This window comes from Terrapene carolina, unplaced genomic scaffold (genome assembly GCF_002925995.2).
Source record: "Terrapene carolina triunguis isolate 2854851 unplaced genomic scaffold, T_m_triunguis-2.0 Scaffold66, whole genome shotgun sequence".
Taxonomy (NCBI): Eukaryota; Metazoa; Chordata; order Testudines; family Emydidae; genus Terrapene; species Terrapene triunguis.
This window is the reverse complement of record NW_020664417.1, coordinates 62,123,549-62,145,175: the sequence shown is the minus strand read 5'-3', so window position 1 is coordinate 62,145,175 and position 21,627 is coordinate 62,123,549. Positions and strand designations below refer to the sequence as shown.

Here is a 21,627-nt window from a genome sequence, read left to right as displayed (position 1 = left end):
ATTTGAAGGATTTGTTTTCTTTGTTTCCCCCTTTTTATTTAATAGCAATGAGTCTACACTTCTTGTCTGTTTCATGTATGTGATGCCCCTGTTCTCTAACGCCGAGCCACACTGGAGCACAGTCCTAAAAACAGCCCCACACAGGGCCTGTGGGTGCACCCACGTTACATGGAATATGAGTCCCCAAGCCAATGGTAACTAAGGGAAGGGTCCGCCCCCAGGCAGCAGCAGCCCGGCCAGAGGAGCCGTGCCCGCCCTGCACCACGCCGGCTGCGGCTCCGCCGCCCGTGCCCCAGCCGAGCGGTCCCGTGATCCGCCAGGCCCTTTGCAAAGGGCGGCAGAGTCGGGTTCCGTGGGCGGCTGGGTGCCGGTTCCCTTGCCCAGCCCGTGTTTGTGAAGCCAGCTCCGCGGCAGCCCGCCCTGAGCGCCTCCCTTCCTGCTGCCCCGGGGGCGCTGCGCCGCGCGGTTGTTTGGCTGCTGCCGCAGCTTTGCTGCTCAGGCGGGCAGGGGGGTGTAGTTGGCGCCGGGTGCCAGGCGCACGCCTCTGCCTGACACGCAGCGAGGGAGAGGCGGAGGAGCAGCTGGAAGGGCCGGTCAGGCGGCGGCTCCGCCGCGGTGCTGGGGATAATTAGTGTCTGTGAGTCTGTCTGCCTCCGGGGGGCAGGGTGGGGGGAGCAGTGCGTGCCTGGCTGGGTGTGCGAGCCAGTGACTCGCCCCGGCCCCTCCAGCGCAGCCTCCACCCAGCGGGCTGGGAGCCGCCCTGGCCGCGCTCCCCTCCCTGACCCTCCCCTTACCCCGCCGGCCAAGGGAGCCTGGCAGAGCGAGCGGCGCCGGCGTCATGTGACAGCGGAGACTAGTGCCAGGAGCCTGGGGGAGCCGAGCGAGCGCCCTCCCCTCGCCCAGAGACGCACGGCCACCGCGGAGCGCACAGCCTCAGCCGCAGGGAGCCGGGACGCGGGCCGGGTGCTTTGCTCTGTTTCACAGCCCCCATCGCAGGGCTTCGGGCGGCGGCGGAGGCCCCCTGCCCTGCTGAGGGTGAGCGCGGGGAGGGGAGTGGGGTTATTCCTCGCGTCTGACTGCAACGTGCCAAAGTTTCCAGCTGCTGGAAGAAGTCGGGGGGGGGGGGTCAGAGTTGGGGTGACCTGGGTGCATGCAAAGCTGCGAGCCCGCTGAGGCTCTGGGGGCCAGGGCTGCGCCCGCGGACCATCCTGGCGGCTTGACACGCTCCAACTTCTGCGAAAGTTTTTCGGGGGTGGGGGGAGAATGTATGTTTCTATCTCCAACTCCTGTGGTGCTTTATTATCTGTTTCTGCACAGCTTGTAAGGGCGGAAGGAGGGATTACCAACTCCGATGATACTTTGTCTCTTTCTGGGAAGAGGGGACCGAAGGTCACGTGTGTGTAGGGGGCCGAGTAGGGGGAGTTTCTGCGGATGTTTCTATCCCCAGCTTCTGTGGTTGCTGCAAAGGTTGCAAGAGAGGGTGGGACAAAATACAGGGGTCTGCTCTGGTGTGTGTGGTTTTTTCTTACTGGCTTTTACAGAGATTGGGTAAGAAAAATCACACACCTGGTGTGGCCTTTGGCTCGGCTCTCTGGTGCTGATCCCAAGACCTCCATTGTCTCAATATGAAAGGGAGTCCCTTTCTTTCCGGCTCTGGACTTGGACAATATGAGACATTCTCTTGGGCTCCTTTCAGAGTGGCAGCCGTGTTAGTCTGTATCCGCAAAAAGAACAGGAGTACTTGTGGCACCTTAGAGACTAACAAATTTATTAGAGCAGTAGCAGTTGTTTCAGCCCCCAGAGCATCTTTTGGCAGATGGGGGGACTGCAGTACAATAGACAAGTCTACAATTTAAAATATCATCAGAGCTTGCTAATGCTATTAAAGTACAAAATTGAGTTGCACAGTGTAATGGGTTCATTCACTTCTGTTGGATTAAAAACGTTTGTCTTCTGTGGGGAGAAAAAACAGTGAAGAGGGTTGTTTTTGTTGTTTGGTTTTTCTAAATAGTACGCTATCACTAGTACATTATGGTTAGGGTCATAGCACTGTGGAATAGTTTAATGGCCAAATTTAACCCTGGTATAACTTGACTGAATGTGGTGGAGTTATACCAGGGATAAAATTAGTCCTAAAATGTTTTTAAAATAAAATATTAACATATCTAGTCTTATTTAACACTCTTCTAGGAAAAAGTTCAAATCTCTAATATTTATGATATTTAGCTCTGACACTTAAAATATAAAGTAACTTTTATAAGGAATTGGAAATGACATCCATAATTGACTTCCTGCCTATATGAATGTTGTTTTTCTACACTTAAATGGGAATAGGAATATTTATCTTCTATCTTTGTCCAATGTAAGTTCTTACACTGAAATTGGCTGGGGGGGGTGCAAGGCGAGGGGATGGACTAGAGAAAGTTGTTCTTTAAGACCCCACCTTGAAATCCTACACAAAGTAGCAAAAAATCAGGAGTAATACCTAGTTTAGAATTGTTCAAATTGTCATTCTTTTTAACTCAAAGAAATTGATTTCATCAAAGATTTTCTATCCATTCTGATTCAGTTTTACTGTACCTGCATTGTTTGCTTGCGCTCTGCCTCTACATAGTGGCCCTTTGAAAACTCAGGAAGTGTCACTATTCACAGGGCTCAACTTTGAATGTGGTGTTGTTATGAAAAGCCAAGCTTGGGTCGTGGATGGAGGGACTTTGTGGTTTTGATTTTATTGAAGTTAATGTCCATAAATGTTGTTTAATCTGTATTGAAAACAAAGAATACAATTGCTGCTCACTAATGTATTTTTTCCATAGAATAGTTTTAAGATGTGCTCTCTTGGTTGTTGTATAAGGAACTTCTTTTATGAGAGGAACCACATCTGGATTTGATAATCCTGTCTGACCCTGGGGACACTTACTTCAAACTAACTTTATCCCTTGTGCTTTAAAATGTATGATTTAGTTTGATAGCACTAATATTTTCAAATACAAGAGTCTGCATCAGAGTTTAGTTGAGTGGCATACTTTCCTTTTATCCAAGCAGGTAAATATGTTTTGCCTACACTGGTTAATGTATAATAGTAGGTGAACCTGGGGTTGGGAGGTGGGTGGAGAAAGAAGACGTAAAATGGTCCTTTCCTTTTTTGAGGAAACTGAAATGTTGTCAGTATATAACAGTTTTGAGAGTGCCCTACAATATTATGAAAATACACTACACCTACACAACAACTATAGTATCAGCCAAAACCACAATGAGAACCATATTACCCACCTTGCCTTTCTAATGCCCTGGGACCAACATGACTACAGCACTACAAAAACAAAAGTGTTCAGGTAAGTAATGATGTAAAAGTGAATTAATTCAGTTGAAAGTGCTCAGATACTACAGTGATGAGGGGCTAATCAAGTACCTAGATACTTTTGATACTTACCTTTCCAAATGTTAAGTATAAAGAAAATAATATAACTATAGAACGTACAACCATACACTGTTGTGTAGATTCTTCCGTAACCAGTTGTAATCTCATGTACTTCTGAAACTGCAGTTACTAAAATGAAATATACGGTGGTTACTGTCATTACTAGGCTGCTAATCCACGTAACTTGCAATAACACATTCTCATGTCTGATAATATCTGGTACAGCAGCTGTCCGACCCACCGTGCGGAACTAGTTCAAAGCATGTTGTAAAAGGAAGAATAGTGAAGTAGTTGTTCTGAATGAAACTAAGTATAAACTTATTCTGATACATTTCATGTAGATGAGGTGTGCTTCCTCACCCCCATAACTCCTTATTCTCAGTATGTTTTCTTCTTTAAACAGCTTGATGGTTTTAGTGTGATGTGTATTAGTGATTTGTCAAAAATAAAAAAAATATTTGTGGTTAAGTGGTTCTACAGTTAAAATCTCATTCTATAAGTGCAACCAAAGCAAAAGTACAGAAAAGTGAAAATTAGCGTGGATTGTTATTGGTATGTGTTTTAGCAGAGTGAGTCTTTAATAACTCTTGAAATTTAAGTTCTGTCATCCATATACTGAGAAGAGCTCTGTGTACGCTTGAAAGCTTGTCTATCTTACCAACAGAAGTTGGTCCAATAAAAGAGATTACCTCACATACCTTGTCTCTCTCATATCCTGGGACCAACAGATACACCAACACTGTATGCACTAAATTATGTCAGTCTTCAGCTGTCAAACCATGCTGAATTTTTGCAGTGGGAAAATAGCCAATTTCTAAAATAGGCTGTACTTTTATAATTAATTCTTGTAATGACCCGATCATTCCGTTTTTCTCTTTGAAGAAGATAATTTTAGGCTAAGAGTTAGCTGTATGGTGTTATATAAAATTCAGGCTGTAGTTAAATATTAGCAACTTAGAGGCAAAAAGAAATCCAAGGGAAGGTTGGGGTTAATTATCATGATCTGTGGTGTCTGAAATCACATGTCCTCTTCTGTTAAGTGTAGATATTTGCTTGTTTGTAAATAGGGCAGGTCTCCTATATAAAGACAGTGTTTTTATTCACACCCAACGAACAAACACCTCCACCCACTGTTGTTTAAAAAACTCCAGCTGCTCATGAATATAGGGTCAGAGAGGGCCGCCTAAATGTTTCTCTGTGCTTTCTCTCCAGCACAGCCAGCAGAGCTGTTTCCTGTTCTTTGTTTCAAGGCTGGGGTTTGCGTCATACATTCCAAGTGGCATATGTGTGCTCTTTCCTGTTTCAGGCTGTTTTTTTAGTAGACCAGTAGCCCAGTCCAGGCCCCTTGTCACTGCCCTGCAACTCCCAGTCCCCACCCAGTGAGTTATCATGTCTCTACACACTCATGATTGCTTAAGTTGCCTGTGTTATGTCAGCATGAGAAGTCTGAGTTAACCTTTTAACACACACCCTCTACTCCAATATATTTACATGGGTAAATAATGAGTTTCATTCCCTTTTCTAAAAACTTGTTTGACTCTAAAAAAAATTGAGTCTGAGTTCTCCTCTCACCTGTGCCAATGTAAGTCTGGAATAATTCCATTAAAGTCAATGGAGTTGCAGTGGTGTAATACCAGTGCAAATGAGAAGAGAATCCAGCCCTATATATTCATTTATGTGAAAACCTATTGGTTTCTCCCCATATCTGTTCTGAAGATGCCACCATGATCATTTTCTGTTCCAGTTTTGATCAAGATTAGAATTGTACCATTTTTTTTGAAGGGAGGAAATATCGTACTGTTACATGAATTCAAGGATCCGCACTCTTCCAGATTTAATGCAGAAAAATGAGACACTAACAACTTTCCTTGGATTAAATGGGTATGGCAGTGCTATATTTTGCTAAACTCTAAGCACTTTTTGAAGGAGTAAAGTACATGTTTTTTCTACTTTGATATCAGATTTTTTTTTCATTTGTCTGCTGTGGACCAACAGAGAGAAAAATCAAGAGGAAATTCAAAAAGAGGACATAAGAAATCTTTCTGTTACTCTGCATCTAACTGTAGAAGAACTAAGGACCTGAGCCAAAGCTCATTGAAATTGATAGAAAGATTCCCATTGACTTCAAAGGGCTTTGGATCAGGCCCTAAATGAATGAGAAATTATATGAAAATAGGAGATGGACTGTCTTTCTCTCTCACTTATGTTTGGAAAAAAATACATTTTCTTGCATGCACACAGAAATGTTTCCATCTTTAAATATGTCATTTTTATTTAATTTGTTTTTGAAATTTTTCTTCTGCTACTGCTGGCTTTTAGATGTTAAACTTTAAAAAAGGAGAAGTTTATGTTGGGCACACTTGCAATATTTTTTTCAAAAAGCATAATAGGACTTAGAGACACTTGTAGTGAACACAGATAACTAAATTTTAACTATATAAGTAGCAACTCACTGAAATGCACATATATGGATACTTACATTATTTTGCTTTTTGTCTCTTCAGAAATACAAATTGTAAGAAAATTATTTCAAGTGAACACACAAGCTAATAATTTTGGTAAGTTGTATTTTTAAGAATCCTTATTTCCTCTCTTTTAGGGATTTTTACTTTTGTTCTTTTGCTGCTATTAGAAAATTAAGTACAGTATATTGTCATTGCACAGTGAATAAATATCGTAATTTAGCTACTAGTTAAACTGTACAGGATTTGAGCCTCAGTCATATTTCATCTTTTCTCCATGGATCAGCAGAAGGTGTTGAACTAGCTTTAGTTTAGTACTGGGAACCAGGGTGTAAGTATAGTAATTTTGCTATTCACAACTTTCTGTAGTCAAGTTTCTATAAAATCGGAAACTGAGATTCATATTGCAACAAAATTCTGCATTTTGTAGAACAAGTTTTTTAAATTAATTGACATAGCTAGAAGGAGGTCCTTTCAAAAATAAAACTCTTCTATGCAGCCAGTATTGAAGCTTTGTGTTTTCATTCCAAGGCTAGTTGCTTCCAATCCAAAATGTGAAGTTTGGCAGAGCTGGTTTAGGAACAGATTTAACCCTTCACTTTTAATGTTTTATCCAATGCCAAGGTTTCCTTTTAGGGATTTAATAGCCATTGTTGATCTGTCCCAAGGGAAACTAGTATAAGTGTGTGTTAGCTAAATAGAAAGATAAAGCTCTAACGGAGTTTAAATACTAAAATAAGCCATAATGGAAAGAGATGGGAGAGTTGGGGAGGTTGCTAACACACTTTGGTACACGAAAAGAGTGACAAAACCTCCACTCTTAGAGAGTCCAAGTTTATTTAATCATTCTTCCATTGCCACCATCCACTTTCTCTCTCTTCATTTCCCTAGATACATACACACACACAAACACACGCTCATGGACATTTCTTTCCTATTTTCAAATCTTCATTGAAATTAAAAGCGTAAACTATTATTCATTAATGTATTTTTGGTCACTTAATAGTTAGAGATTTTTAGCTCTGCCTCATGTGGTCAAAGGTGTAAACGTCTGTCTGGAATATGTTTGAGCAAGTAACAGAGCAGACTTGTACCTTAATATTAGAGGATGATATTTTGTATCCTGATGTTGACATTTTTTTTAGACACTCAGCCTGATTTTCAGATTTTGATTTCTATGCGTGTAAAATTAGCTTTGAAGTCTGTCACACTCTTTCTGTATCTTCATTTCCCAACCAGTCTTCCTGAATAGAACAAAGGCTACTTTTATTCTTCCTTTCAAATTCTCTTTAAAATTAACTTTTTTATTTAAAAAAAAAAAAAAGGTTCAGTTTGGAAGGGAAAGATTCATACCATTCTGCATACTTCACTTGTTTTCAGAGGTCTGATCTGTTCTCTTTATTAAACTATTTCTCCTTGTAAGCAGTAGCTTGAGACAGGAAACCAGACAGCAGTCTGCCCTGATAAGGGAGAGTATTGTATGCAGTATTGTCTAAGGAGGTGGCTAAAGATTTTTTCTCTTTCTTTCTTCTTTAGGGCCAATAGATATAAAATAGGAATTGCATAAGGTTGTATGGATGCAAAGTTTTTCTCAGTGGAAACTTCAGACTCAAAAAACAAATACCTTTTATGAATACCCTTAGAAACTGTTTTCTAAGACTTTTTTTTTAATATGGAAAAATGTGTTTTTCAGCCGTATTGCTATGGAGTGTTCATAACAGCATAGCTGTAAATTTCAGTAAAATACAGACTAGTTTGCTACATGGCTTCTGACAAATTAATATGTTAAAGTAGTTCTAGATCAAACAAAGTGATTTATAATAATGGGAAGGTTGTGATGTGCATTTTCTGTATCTCAGTACTGTAGCATGTTTCAGGAGTTATTCCAGTTCCCATTGGACATCCACTGGGTTTTTTATTTGAAGAAAAGAAAAGAAAAACAGCTACCCATTAGCAGAAATTGTCTCTTGTTGCACAGCCAATTCCTTATAATTTTCTCCAGTACTGCTTTTTGTGGGCCAAACTGCTTTGATCCTTTCCCTAGCAGTGCTGTCTCTGGGTCTCAGTCTCCACTTAAAAGTTCGGTCGACATAGCTACATTCATCCGGGATGTGAAAAAACCACACCCATGACCAACATAGGTATGCTGACCTAAACCCCATTGTAGATACAGCTGTGTTGATGGAAGAATGCTTCCACTGATGTAGCCACATCGTTGGGGGCTGAGGGTTATGTTCCCACACTGGCTGAAAAACCTCTTCCATCTGTGTAGGCTGTCTCTACGCTATGGGTTTACACAGGCATAGCTGTGGCGATGTAGCTATGCTAGTATAGTCTCTGTAGTGCAGACACACCCTGGATTTTCACTCTTCTCACTCTTATTCCCTTTAACTGAATCTAATTGCTAATCTAAATTTGAGATTTTCTGTGTCTGGTGCTATTTTGGGGCTTCGTGAAGGAAAGCACTTAAGCACATGCTTACTTCCCATGGAAGTCAGAGTATGTTCTTGTGTATTTTGCTGATCCAGGGCCTTGAGGAGCAACTACTACTGTGAATACAAAGAAATCTTGTTGCCAGCTGTGGAGGGGATTTCCTTTACCCCTTCCAGGGACTCCTGTTAGTTCAACAGAGGAGAACCAGTTTCTGCTATCTTTTAAGGCTCCATTGAAGATTATTTCTCATTCAGTCTCAGAAAGCCTCCCTGGCCTTTGGATGTCATCAGTATAGTTCTTCCAATATTATCACTTCTCCTTAATATCGGGGGAGGTGGGGAGTTTAGCTTGAGACTCATGAAGGAAGAGGTAGTTTCAGATCATCAGAATTAGTTCTAAAGAGCCATGACTGCAAAACCTTGGGCACTTGACTCAAGTTGCTCCGTGGATACATTACTGTAAAAGCTACAGTGGTGGGCACTAATGTAGTGCTGATTTAGTGGCAATAATTAAGTTACTTTGTAATTATACCAATAATACTGAGCATTTTCTAAACAATGATTGAGCCTCACACAGCAATAGGGTGCCATCTCCTGTTTCCCCCTGACACAAAAACTGAATAAACAAGTTTTGCGTGGGGTGCTGTGCAGAGGATGGGAGGGGCAGAATCTGTTCTCACCACCCTTACCCATTGTGTGGATCAGATCATTGGTCACCACTATTCCAGATATTTAACTACAACGTGAGCCAAAGCCCTTCTGCATCTCTCTTGAGGATTTGTAACTGCTGGATCTGTGTGGCTAAGACCAGCCCCCAACCCAAAACCACCTCCCTTCACAGAAAGCTATATAGGCCAATGTGTGGGTATGCAGAGCCCTCTGTGTTTTGTGGCTGCCCTCCACCTGTGTTAGTGGTACAGTGCTGTGGCTGCTATGCCCATGGGCAAATCTCATCCAGAGTAAATAGTCTGTACAAATCCTTATTGTTGGAACACGTGTTAAGTACTCTTACTCACATCAAACCATACATGTCAAGAAGTTAAAACTGAGAAGTCTCTGATGTTGACAAGAAAATTAACGATTTTGATGGTAAAAATTCCATAGGATTTGAACATAGCGTTTTCCTTTAATAAAGGGCAGGGGTTTGTTTTTTTCTTACCTGCTGTCTTTTCGCTTGGCTTTAGCTGTGAAAATGTTGAGGGACTTTGCTTGGACTTTACCTTTGCACCTGTCCTTATTTGCATACAAAAATGAATTGCTTGGCTTGTCTTTTAGAAATACAGGGTGTGAGCAGAATCTTATCAAAAGCCATGTCCTGTTTGGACAAGTTGGACTGCCTTGGCAAAGATCCATAGGGTGGAGTGAATGGGAGGAGGCAGGAAAGTAAAACTGGGTGGCTTGTTAGCAAAGAGAAAGAGAGGGTGGAATGTTTGCCTACTGGATTGCAGTTAATTATTTAGTTTCAGATTACATACAGCATACATTCTTTTACCCACATAAAAACACTTCAATGCAAAATAGCTCATCTAATTTGAGAAAGATAGACGACTCTTCTGATTTTTTTTTAATATGGTTTGTGTGACTTGTATGGTTTCTCCTTGCTTTGCTGTGAGGAGGGTGCCACAGGTACTTGAGAGGATACTTTAGTTTTCTATAAATTAATCTTATTTACTAAACAACCTGTGGGCTGTGAAACAAGTATATAACGAAATAGTAGCAGATCCCTACTATTCTTCACACCTTACGTTTGAAACAAATAAGGCAGTCTCCCCCTGCTTCTCAAACATTTAATAGCAGGGGAGTATAGTGTGATCTTGCATACCTACATATGTATGATTTTTTACAAATATATTACAGAACCTTTACTATAAAATATTATCAGAAATAACAAAATACAATTTTTTTGTTTACTTACTTGAAATAAATTCAGACTTCACAACCAGTGTGTCTTTCTTCCATTCAAGCATTGTTCTTTTAAATAAACAGATCATTGTTCCATGCATTTATTTTCACCCTTAGAGTTTATCCCGGAACAACAATTTCATAAGTGTCAGACCTTCAGCTGGTGTAAACTGATTCCAGTGGAGCTACACCATATTACACCAGCTGAGAATATAGGCAGGACCAAAAGATCATGCATAATGTATTGTCCTCTGTCCAAAATCAGCCTCTCTTACTATTTAGGTAGAAATAGTACAGTAAAAGAACAGTATAACACATTAAAGGGAAACTCAACTTGTATACTATGATACAGCAATAAAAGTAAAAATTTTATCTACTATTTTAGATGACTACGAAAGACAAAGAATTTTTCACTTTTACTCTCTGCAAGACACTTTCTGTTGTCAGTTTCATTCTAACCTCTGTACAGTCAGTTAGCCCCTAATTCTGCAAATATGTGTATGTAAAGTTAGGCATATGCTAAGTGTTTGCAGGATATGGGCCTTAGTCACTTTCTATGATTTTCTGTGTGGGTCTCTCACATAGCAGCAGGAGAGAAAAAACAAACCTTAAAAATAGAAAAATGTGATTTTCAAAACTACAACAAATGGCAGAGGGAATAGGTTGGGGGATGAGGGAAGGTGTATTATCTGAAACTACTAAACTTTTTTTTCCCCTTCAAGTGACTAGATTACAAGTTGATGGTGTCACTTCACCAAAACACATTTAAATTAAAAAATGGAAAGCTTCTGGAAACCTTCTGAAAGCAAATATTTACAAATTCTCATATATATGAAGACTGGCGTGCAGTGTAGGCTTGGTTTGTTTTTGCATTGTGGGATATCCTTTATCCATTCATGTATTGTTAGATGCATATATCTGTGTCTTTGGGAAGTCATGTATAGACAAAGTTCCTTCACATGAAAGTGACTAGGAAAATGTAATTTGTCAGAAAATTATATGAAATGCTTAAACTCAGAAAAATATCTAATTTAAATGATTCCCTGAAGTTGCAGGAAAGATTGCATAATTGTTTTTTCAACTTTCTCACAGGCCTTATTGACAAATGAACATAGACACATCCAAATTATAAAATTTTCTATCTTTCAAAGGTATTACTTACTTTTAATTTAGACAAAACTGGCAGTTTCTTTGAACTACTGTATCTGTTTCTCATTTTCTCAACTTGGTTTAATCAGGCCCTACCCTTTTTTTCAGGATGATGATATTCATGCTGATATTCAGTGATGCTTTAGTTGTTCTTTCGAAATCAAGCTTTGTTCATTTCAAGTACACCTCTACCCCGATATAACGCTGTCCTTGGGAGCCAAAAAATCTTACTGTGTTATAGGTGAAACCACGTTATATTTAACTTGCTTTGATCCGCCGGAGCGCGCAGCCCCGCCTCCCCGGAGCGCTGTTTTACTGCATTATATCCAAATTCGTGTTATATCGGGTCACGTTATATCAGGGTAGAGGTGTACTTAGAAAGTATACTGTTGTAGTATTTTCCATAAATTACTAAACTTTGGCCTTGATTTATAAAGTAAATCTCTGGTCGGCTTGAAACAATTCATTCTCTTTCTTTCTCTCACATATCTCAAATTGTTTTCTCAAATGCATACACACTATTGCATGATTGCTCATTAATATAGGACTATTGGAATTGGTCTAATTTGGGGCATATATTTTCTTGTGTCCCATTTGGAATTTTTTTCTTATGAATCAAAAAGTTTAGACACAATTAAAACCTTTTAATATATTAATGAGTCTTAAGCTTACACCCAATGAAATTGTCTTGACGGAGTACAGTAGCATTTTATTTGTTATGGATTTCTAGTGCCACCTACTGGATGCAATTGAATTTGTTAATACTTAACATCAGTCTTTATATATACTGTACAGAGACAAGGTGAGTGAGGTAATATCTTTTATTGGACCAACTTCTTTTGGTGAGAGAGACTAGCTGTCAAGCTCTTCAAGAGCTCGGTGTAAGCTCGAAAGTGTCTCTTTCACCAACGGACATTGGTCCAATGAAAGATATTACCTGACCCATCCTGTCTCTCTAATATTGTGGGACCAACATGGCTACAACACTGCATATACTGTACAGGAAATACAATTTGTCTGGAATGGTGAAGTTGTATCCCATACTCTCCTCGTCAACTGGAATACTCTGCCAGTCCTCCAGGCTGTACTCTGGAAGATTCTATTTGTGGCTCTGCCTTCTCATATATGATATCTGCATTCTCATAAATGATATTAAATGGTTTTTATAAAAATTTGTCAACAGGAAATTTTTAATGTGTTTGAGTATTAACTTCCTTCACTTGTCTAAAATATTTGGCTTTACCGTGTAGCCTCTCTAGTATTTCTCTGTCCCACTCCAAAGGCTCCTGGTCCTCGCTAACGTCTTCCCATCCTTCCTCCACAGTTGTCACCCTTGGTAAATGTGTAAATATGGTTATTACCTGGGATAGTTACGTTACTATAAATGAGATAGACTTGAAAATAGGCTTGAACAAGCTAACAAAGTAGATGGCTCCCTTTTTAAAGCAATTTTGGCTACACAGAACACAGTCTAAATTCTGAAATCTTGTTTTTAATAAGGAAACTCTTGGAAATGTTGTTTCAAAATAGTGGTTGAGTTGTCATAGTTCCTTTTGGTGAAATAGTTGAATTATCAGTTGTGATGTCTGATTGGGAGGCTGTCTATTGTACCTCTCCAAATTAGCTTTGTTTTTAATTTCTTCCAAGCGTGGAAGTAGGTGTCAAAGCACCAGAGTGTTATCAACATTGCCATCAGGCTTACTGACTGGAGACTGGCAAGTATTGGGCTGCCATTCTTCCTGAATCTGATTCAGATCTTTTCATGTTCACTGTCTCTTCGGCTAAACAAAAAATTAATTTAGGCTTGCCAGTCATCCGGTTTTTGACCAGAATGTCCGGTCAAAAAGGGACCCTAGTGGCTCTGGTTGGCACTGCTGACCAGGCCGTTAAAAGTGCAATCAGCGGTGCAGCAGGGGCCCGCAGCTAAGGCAGGGTCCCTGCCTGCCCTAGCTCCGCGTAGCTCCTGGAAGCAACCACCAAGTTCCTGCAACCCCTAGGTGCGGGCACGGCCAGGGAGGTTCCGCGCACTGCCCCTGCCCTGAGGGCCGGCTCCGCAGCTCCCATTTGGCTGGGAACTGCGACCGATGGGAGCTGCAGGAGCGGTGTCTGCGGGCATGAGGGCAGCGCACAGAGTCTCCCTGGCCACCCATGCATCTAGGGACTGTAGGAACTGGAGGCCTCTTCCCGGGAGCCAAGGTAAGCGCCGCCGGGACCCCTCACCCCCTCTTACACCCAAACCCCTGCTCCAGGCCAGAGTCCCTTCCCACATCCAAACTCCCTCCCGGAGCCTTGCCCCACCCCAGAGCCCCCTCCTGCACCCCAAATCCCTCATCCCCCAGCCCCACCCCAGAGCCTGCACCCCCAACCGTAGTCCTCACTGCTGCCCCAGCCCGGAGTCCTCTCCCACAGCCTGAACCACTCATTTCTGGCCCCACCCGGAGCCTGCACCCCCAGCCCAGAGCCCATACTCCCCCATGCACCCAAATGCTCTGCCCCAGCCCAGAGCCCACTCCCACACCCCAAAACCCTCATCCCTGGCCCCACCCCAGAGCCCACACCCCTAACCGTAGCCCTCACACACCTCTGCCCCAGCCCGATGAAAGTGAGTGAGGGTGGGGAGAGCAAGCGACAGAGGGAGGGGGGTGGAGTGAGTGGGGGCGAGGTCTCAGGGAAGGAGCAGGGAAGGGGTTTTCAGTTTTGTGCAATTAGAAAGTTGGCAACCCTAAATTAATCTCAACTTGGAATGATAGAAAAAGTGCATGATCTGAGCTGGGACACACTGTCTTCAGCTACTTGCAGCTAATTAAAGCTAGTAACTCCATGCTGTAGGTGTGCTGATCAGCACTTTAAGAGCCCAACCTAGCTTCTGTTGAAGTCAATGGATGCCTTTTCATGGCAATTGGATTGGGCTCCTTAGGAAGGTACTGTGCAAATGATAACACTGGAACATTTTAAGGAATTTTAAAAAGCATGGTCCAATACTTGATGAGAAGACCTATTATATACAGTTGGATATTTCATAGCTTATGCATTGTGGAATTAATGACAAATTTCCATTCATTATAAATTCATTAAGGTTATTTTTATAGAAAAAACGTATATGGAATGCCTGTTTGGTACTTTTTGACCGATCATCCACTGGACTATGCCTAAATATATTCTGATCATAGGGTTTTACTGAAATTACAAAGTAACTTTTATATCCTACCACCAAACAGTTTTATTATAATAGAATATTTGAAAACATAAAGCTTATCTCTAGATTTGGAAGAATTAAATCAAATACATTTAATATTATGGAATAATGAGTTAAAAAAAAATTCAGAAACTTGATTCTAGCCATTCCTACAACTTAACTTGTTTATTTCCCCTCCCTGTAGCCCAGGACGACACAGACATCAGAAGATTTCACTGAAAAGATGCTAATGTTTGATCCAGTCCCTATCAAGCAAGAAGCCATGGAACCTATTTCAGTGGTAAGTCTTCAAACATGTTATCACCCTGATTGCCATGTAGGGATTGCTTCTGCTGTCAATGAAATCAATAGCAGAACTCCTGTGAACTTCACAGGGCCTGGCCTCCTCGGAGAACTGCTGTGAAACAGAATACCTGAGTAACAGCAATAGCTAAATTTGCACATTAGTAGCATTATTTTCTCTTTCTGGAGACAGTGCCATTAGTGTTGCTTACATTGGTCAGGATGCCAGCCCCATGTTTACTTTTCATGGTGATATTTGAGGCCTACCATGAGAGCTATGCAGAGGGAGGGAGGGGAAAGAATAAACACCTTGCAAGGACATATGGGCCCTAGGCTGTTCTAGGGTGAGTCTGGTGCCATAGGCCTCTCTGCTTCCGTGTACTTGGAAAATAGTTGCAAAGGGAAAAATTTGGACAGAAAGCTGGTAATGAGAAACTTATAAAATTAGATCATCTCTGTTTTGGCTGTTGCTATTCCTGCCAACAGTGGTTATACAAGACTTAAGGGTCAGTTTGAGGCCCTAGAAACAAAGTTGTCATGGATATTGTTATTTGTAATATTTGGTAGAAAGCCTTTGAAAAGCAGCTTTCAGTGACAAGTTTGCTGCCTTTACCAATTAAAAAATGTAAAAGGGGCACTATCAATTTAAATCCAATTTTAAATACATTTATCTATGTTGGTTGCTAAAATACCTTTAAACAATCTAAACTACTTGAATTTTAGAAACACAATTTACTTTTTTGCTGTGTTGTTTACATTGCAGTCTTCTGAGCAGAGGCAGGGAAATGCCTGTTCTAGCAATGAGGAATAGGGATTTAGTCAACCGACAAATACTATGGGCTGGTCTACACTACACAGTTAGATCAACATAAGGCAGCATATGTCGCCCTAATTATGTCATTGTCAACACTACAGCCTTCCTCCCACCGATGCAAGTGCCATACTACACCAACATAATAACTCCACCTCCACAAGAGGCATAAGGCTTATGTCGGTGTTGTTAGAGCGACATAGTGTCTGTGTAGACACTGCATCCCTGCCAGGCAGATAGAGCCCGTCTGCCACCCGCTTCCAGGGGAAGAATGAACCCCACTCCCGGCTGGGAGCCAGGTGAGAAGCCCTGACGGCGTGAGCCATGAAATTGACACGGCTGCCTGGCTACCAGTGTGGGGGGTGGGGGTGGGAGAAGAGGGGAGACCGGGCTCTCATCTCCCCACACTGCCCTTCTTAGATTGGTGGGAGGTGCTCCTGATGAGGACATGCACCACCGACCCAATGAGGGTAGTGTGGACATGCAGCACCGCAGTGGCTGCAGGTCGACCTAATAGGTCCACATACATTTCTAGTGTAGACATACCCTTTGAGTGTTTTTTTAGTTAAGTAATCCAGCCCAGGAGTGGGATATTACGCTTCCATGTGCTATTTGAAGATAAATTGTACTTTCCCTGTGCTGGGACTTCAACACTGTCTTGCAGATTACTTTCTGCCACCACTCTGGCCAGCCATCACAGGGCTATTCCCTTTTATTAAATATTCATTTTGTCCTTTTACTTGCTGCATTAAATGAGTGTAGCTAGGAAAAGGAAATAACGTTGGGCCTGATTGTGGGTTCTCTCATAAGAAGGTACAAAGGAGGAAAGAAAATTCTATGAAGTTCCCCTCTCAGAGATGCCTCAGTTCTTCCTCAGTAGAGTAAGAGGTTTTGAGTCTACCTCTATGGGCAAACTGGCCATTTAGTCCCCCAAACCCTTGAGATGCTGGTCTTCCTAGCTGTCCCTGGTAGTGCAGCTCCCTTGGAGCTAGGCCATCAGGAACTACTTAAGCCTGGCCTACACTTAAAACATAGGTCAACATAGCTGCTGTGCTTGGGGATGTGAAAAATCCATATCCCTGAGTACCATCGCTATGCTAACCCAGCCTCCAGTCTAGACATAGCTAGGTTGATGGAATAATGCTACCATTGCTCAGTGACGGAAAAACCCCTTCCATCTCTGTAGTCTACGTCTATACTGCGGGGCTACAGCAGCATAGCTACAGTTCCATAACTATGCTGAAGTGTAGATATAGCCTTAGCAGACAGCTGGCCTGTAGCCCCCTTTAAAGAGAGAGAGGATCTCAGTGTGAAGAGAGCATGGCAAGAAAAATAGCATAGCTGCTAAGTGGATGCCTATCCTCCAGCTGTGTCACTATAGCGTAGATGCTTCCTACATCAACAAAAGAAGGGCTTTCCATCTATGTAGTTAGTCCACCTCTCCAAGAGACAGTAGCTAAGTTGATGGAAGAATTCTTCCATTGACCTAGCCACATCTACAACAGAGGTTAGGTCAAGTTTAACTACCAGGGCCTACCCCTGTAGCTAGGTTGATCTAATTTTTAAGTGTAGACCAGGCCTAAGCAAGCTAACTTTCTTAACTGTCTCCCATGGGATTGATAGCGGAAGAGCTATTGTCCATATTCTCAGAGGAGATGAGCATTCCATTAACTTCGCTGGGAGCTGACAGTGCTCAGAGCCTTTAAAATCAGGCCTTAAACGTGTTGTATCTGCTGCTTTGATAGCATTGTAAGAAATCAAACAAAATTAAACTATTAAAAATCATTAGTTATTTTAATAGCAAAACCAGATTAAAATATGTCAGAATGCACCATGTATTGTACATGCAATATTTGTTCAAAAACACCACTAGCTTATGACATTAACAAGTTTGGGGTGGGGGAAGGAAACAAATTACAAAGCTTTTAACACCAAAGCTTGTTTCAAGGTATGTGGTTTAAAGGATTAGCTACACTTCTCAGATGGTTAAAGCATACACCCAAAGTATTTTGTCTTCCTACTATTGGCCCATACACTCTGTGGCATTGAATTATTGTGCACATTTTATTAAATGAAGAAAACATTTAAATGATGGTATATAATAGATCTAGTTACAGTGTTATCTCAGTTCCACCTAAAATAAAGTGAATATTTGTTACAAGCATTTGTTAAATGCTTGGGCAAAGACAGTGACAATTTACTTGCCAAAGTTGCTTTTTTTTCTGTGGTGCCTACTTTCTTTTGGAATTGAAGTGAACAACCTTTGTGTCCCAAAGCAGTCTCCAAAACTATTTGGGTTGCAACTTTTTAAGATCAAGTGCCCTAGCTACATGATACCTTGAGGTATTTTGTAACTAGTGCACTTGTGAATAAATCTCATCTTGTAAGCATGAATAATAAAAATGCTTTGGGGGAAATTATATAGTATTTCAGGTTAAATCCTGGTCACCCTTCTCATGTGACTTCAACCGGACAACTAAGCCTGTCAAGTAATCGAGTTGTTTCACTACAAACTTTTTTATGGAATGTAGCAATTAATATTTAGAGTAGTCCTTCAGAATGTCTCTTTATGGGAGCAACCAATTGTGGGTGGGAATAGGTGTGCATATGCCACACTTGGTCAGCCTTTAATCTTGCCAGATTGTCAAGTGGAGAAGTGTAGTAATGCTTCTTTTTTTATTTTTTTGAACAAATGACATATTTGAATTGCAATTAGATGAATTACCTGACTACCTTCAAATAGCTGCAGCCAAAAAAGTAAACCTTACAAGTTACCTGCATTTGTTCTTCATAGAGAGAATCTGTGGGTCAAATCCTGCTGTCCTTAATCAGGACAGACACTAAGTAAGGAGAGAAAGTTTTGGTTGGTCCAAAGAGGTGATGTGGGCCATATAAGTACCTAGATAAGAAACTGTTTAGGAATATATGCTCAAATACAGTCCTGCACTTCTATAATAATCTTCTGCGGTGATATAGTATCCTGTAGTATTTCGGCAATCTACAATTGACTCTAAATTGGGGTTAATTATATTCTAAGGTATTTTGCATTACTCTCTTACTTGTAAAATGTTTCTTGCATATTGGCAGGAGATCCTCTATTTTTAGCATTACAAAACAGAAAATATTTGTATATTGTCACTGTAAAGTTAAGGGGGGGGGTGTTTGATAAGTATGCAGTATTGTTGTAGCCATGTCGGTCCCAGGATATTAGAGAGACAACGTGGGTGAGGTGATGTATTTTGTTGGACCAACTTCTGTTGGTGAAAGAGACAGGATTTCAGCCACACAGAGCTCTTCTTCAGGTCTAAGAAAGGTACTCCCAGCATCACAGCTAAATGCAAGGTAGAACACATTGTTTAGCATAAGTAGTTAGCAGATAGTGTAAGGGACCAATCAAGGTATAGTGGCCTATTACCACCTCTGCAGTCACAGGACAACGGTGGGATTCTTTAACAGCCTTCAGTTCAGTACAGATCTTAATCCCATGCTTAACTTCGAGCATATGAGTAGTGCCATTGGCTTCAGTGGAAGGCTCACGTGATTAAGTTGTTTGCTGATTTGGAGCCATCTTTAGGTAGATCTTTCACACAAACCATCACTGTTAGCGGAGTTCCTACATAGCAGAATGGGATCTATCAGTAGGAAAAGATCTCTTATGGGAGACCTCTCTTCACTCCCCGAAACTGCAGGCTTCAGGGCCACTGGCTGCTGTGACTGGAGGCTCTGGAAGGCCAACTAGTCACTCCTAGTGGGGAGCAAGATCACAAACCACTTCTCTTGGTTGCTGTTGGGAGTTCTTGTAGTAAGAGATTCTTCTTTACTGCTCCCACTACGTGATGGCCAGCTTTTCCAGGCAAGCTTGGAGAAGTAGGGGGCAGTGACAGTCTTTTTGAAAAGTATCAATTCTTATCAATCTGACAATGGTAATTGTTGCATTCCAGAGGATTTAAAATTAATTCATAATGAAGTTTCACTCTTCTAGAAGACAAATGAAGCTTCACTATAAGAGGAGTGAGATTCAGCTGAAAGTGACTTTCCCTTCACTTGAAGTGCAGCGTCACTAGAGCACTATATGAGTTGCAGTATAAGTAGGTTGTATTGTATATACTATTTGTGTCTGTTTGATTGACAGAATACTCTTACTTTACATTGATCTATAATGTCATAGCCTGCACTTTTGTTTCAGTTTTTTATGTGCCAATATAATGTAGAAAATGGTTGACTATGTTTTGGATGATTTTTATATGTATAATCTGAAGTGAGAAGTTTGTTATATTTTTTTCTGTTTTCTTTATACCTCTATTGACTTTTAAGGTTTTCTTTACCTAGCATTTCTTCTTTTGCTTTTTAAGATTACAGAATTTTTTCCTACTTAGTTTTGTAAAGAAAAACTTTGTCTCCTACTTTTTTCCTATTGCTAACATTATCTGCAGTTCAAATAGGAACATGGCAAGCAAAATCTCAGAGTGAAGGAAAGCTTAGAAAAATGAAACAACCTCTCCAGACTGGCACAAAAGAATAGCTGACTTAAGTCAAATCTGTGCCAGTTTAGTTACAACAATGAAAACCTTTCATTCAAAGCAATTCAAGAGGTCAGGAGCAGGTTTGAATCCCCCAAAAATCAACTGTTTTAAAAATATAATTGTCAGCATCCTAATTTTTGAAGTCTTTGTTACTTTGAATTTAATCTCTAACTTTTCTAAACTAATACTAAGAAGTTCCCCAAACAGCTCAGAAACATTACAATATTTTTCTGCACTACTGTTTTAATAGATTGGCATTTTTCCAATGTGAGTTTCATTTGACTTGGAGTCTTTAAAACATTTTTCTTTCTTTCATGAACTAGGTTATAGCCCAAAGGTGTTTCATTCTTCTGCAGATTCCTACTTTACTGAAAAAATTCTCTCCTCTAAACTAAGATTTTAATTGGATAGTCTTTCTTCATTTTGCCTTTCCGTTACTCTGTTACAGTCCTCTTAGGCCTTCTCAATACAGCATGGTTTTAAAAACAGAAAGACTGGTTAGGCCCCGGTTCTGCAGAAACTTTCGCAGACTGTGACACAGTGGACCTACTCTTGTGCATGAAGGCAGTCAGATACGCAAATGTCTGTAGGTTCAGGACCTTATATTGTCTGAATATAAGACTACTTTACTTGGATGAAAAATGTTCTAGGAATTCTACTATTGTTCACTGATGCTGGACCGCAGTTCAAAAAATTAATGTACACATAGTGATGTTGTGATAATTCTTCCAGGGTTCCACTGTTGCCTAGCTGTACCACTAAATGTTTCTACATAATGAAGTCAAGTGGACTTTGTACTGTAGGCCAATAACATAAGTTTTAACACAGGCACTTAATACAGCTTATATATTAAGTGTTTGAATTTCTACCTACATCCATGCCTTAATCAGATTCAGTAGATGCTAAATAGTGTTAAATATTAAACTCCATCAGTAGTCTGTGGCCTTGATCACTCAGAATTCTAATAAATATAATTATTTCCTTATCCAAGAGTGCTTGTGAGTTCTGGGTATATCTTGCTCTGAGATGCACACGTGCTAAAATAGTTAAAAGATCTAAAACATGAATTCCTGTGAACTTTATTATCAAGAACAAATACTGATATGATAGGTAAATTATTAATTTACTATAGGTATAAGCATAAGTTCTGTTTTATATGAAAAATAATCCCTTAAGATCAACTGAATATAATTGCTACAAAGATTCTTACGTTTAATCCATTATATAATTTTAAGTAAATTCTAGAAATGAAAAATGTTATTACCAACCACATAGGTGGCAGTTCTCTTTTAATTTCCCTATGTGTGTGTAACTTTTTTTTTTTTTTAATTAATGCTAGTTAGGTGTATGCATGAAGTACAGAATAAATTATTCCGCTTTGTTGCTGTAGGAATTCTACAGAAGAACTTCCCATTTTCTAAAGTGTCATAGAATTGTTTCTTGCAATAA

General features: G+C 40.6%; 1 protein-coding gene across 2 annotated transcripts in view; it reads left to right on the top strand.

The window, feature by feature from the left end:
- The first annotated feature begins 361 nt into the window (after nucleotides 1-361).
- Nucleotides 362-21,627, top strand: part of KLF3 (Kruppel like factor 3) — a 32,690-nt gene continuing 11,424 nt past the window's right edge. The window contains exons 1-4 of one of the 2 annotated variants that reach the window (XM_026647987.2): nucleotides 362-1,035; nucleotides 5,204-5,302; nucleotides 5,926-5,979; nucleotides 14,747-14,842. In XM_026647987.2, coding sequence (XP_026503772.1) covers nucleotides 14,786-14,842 — 57 coding nt within the window. In that variant the 5' untranslated portion in view covers nucleotides 362-1,035; nucleotides 5,204-5,302; nucleotides 5,926-5,979; nucleotides 14,747-14,785. The remainder of the gene's footprint in view (nucleotides 1,036-5,203; nucleotides 5,303-5,925; nucleotides 5,980-14,746; nucleotides 14,843-21,627) is intronic. The other variant, XM_026647986.2, reaches the window with a different exon arrangement.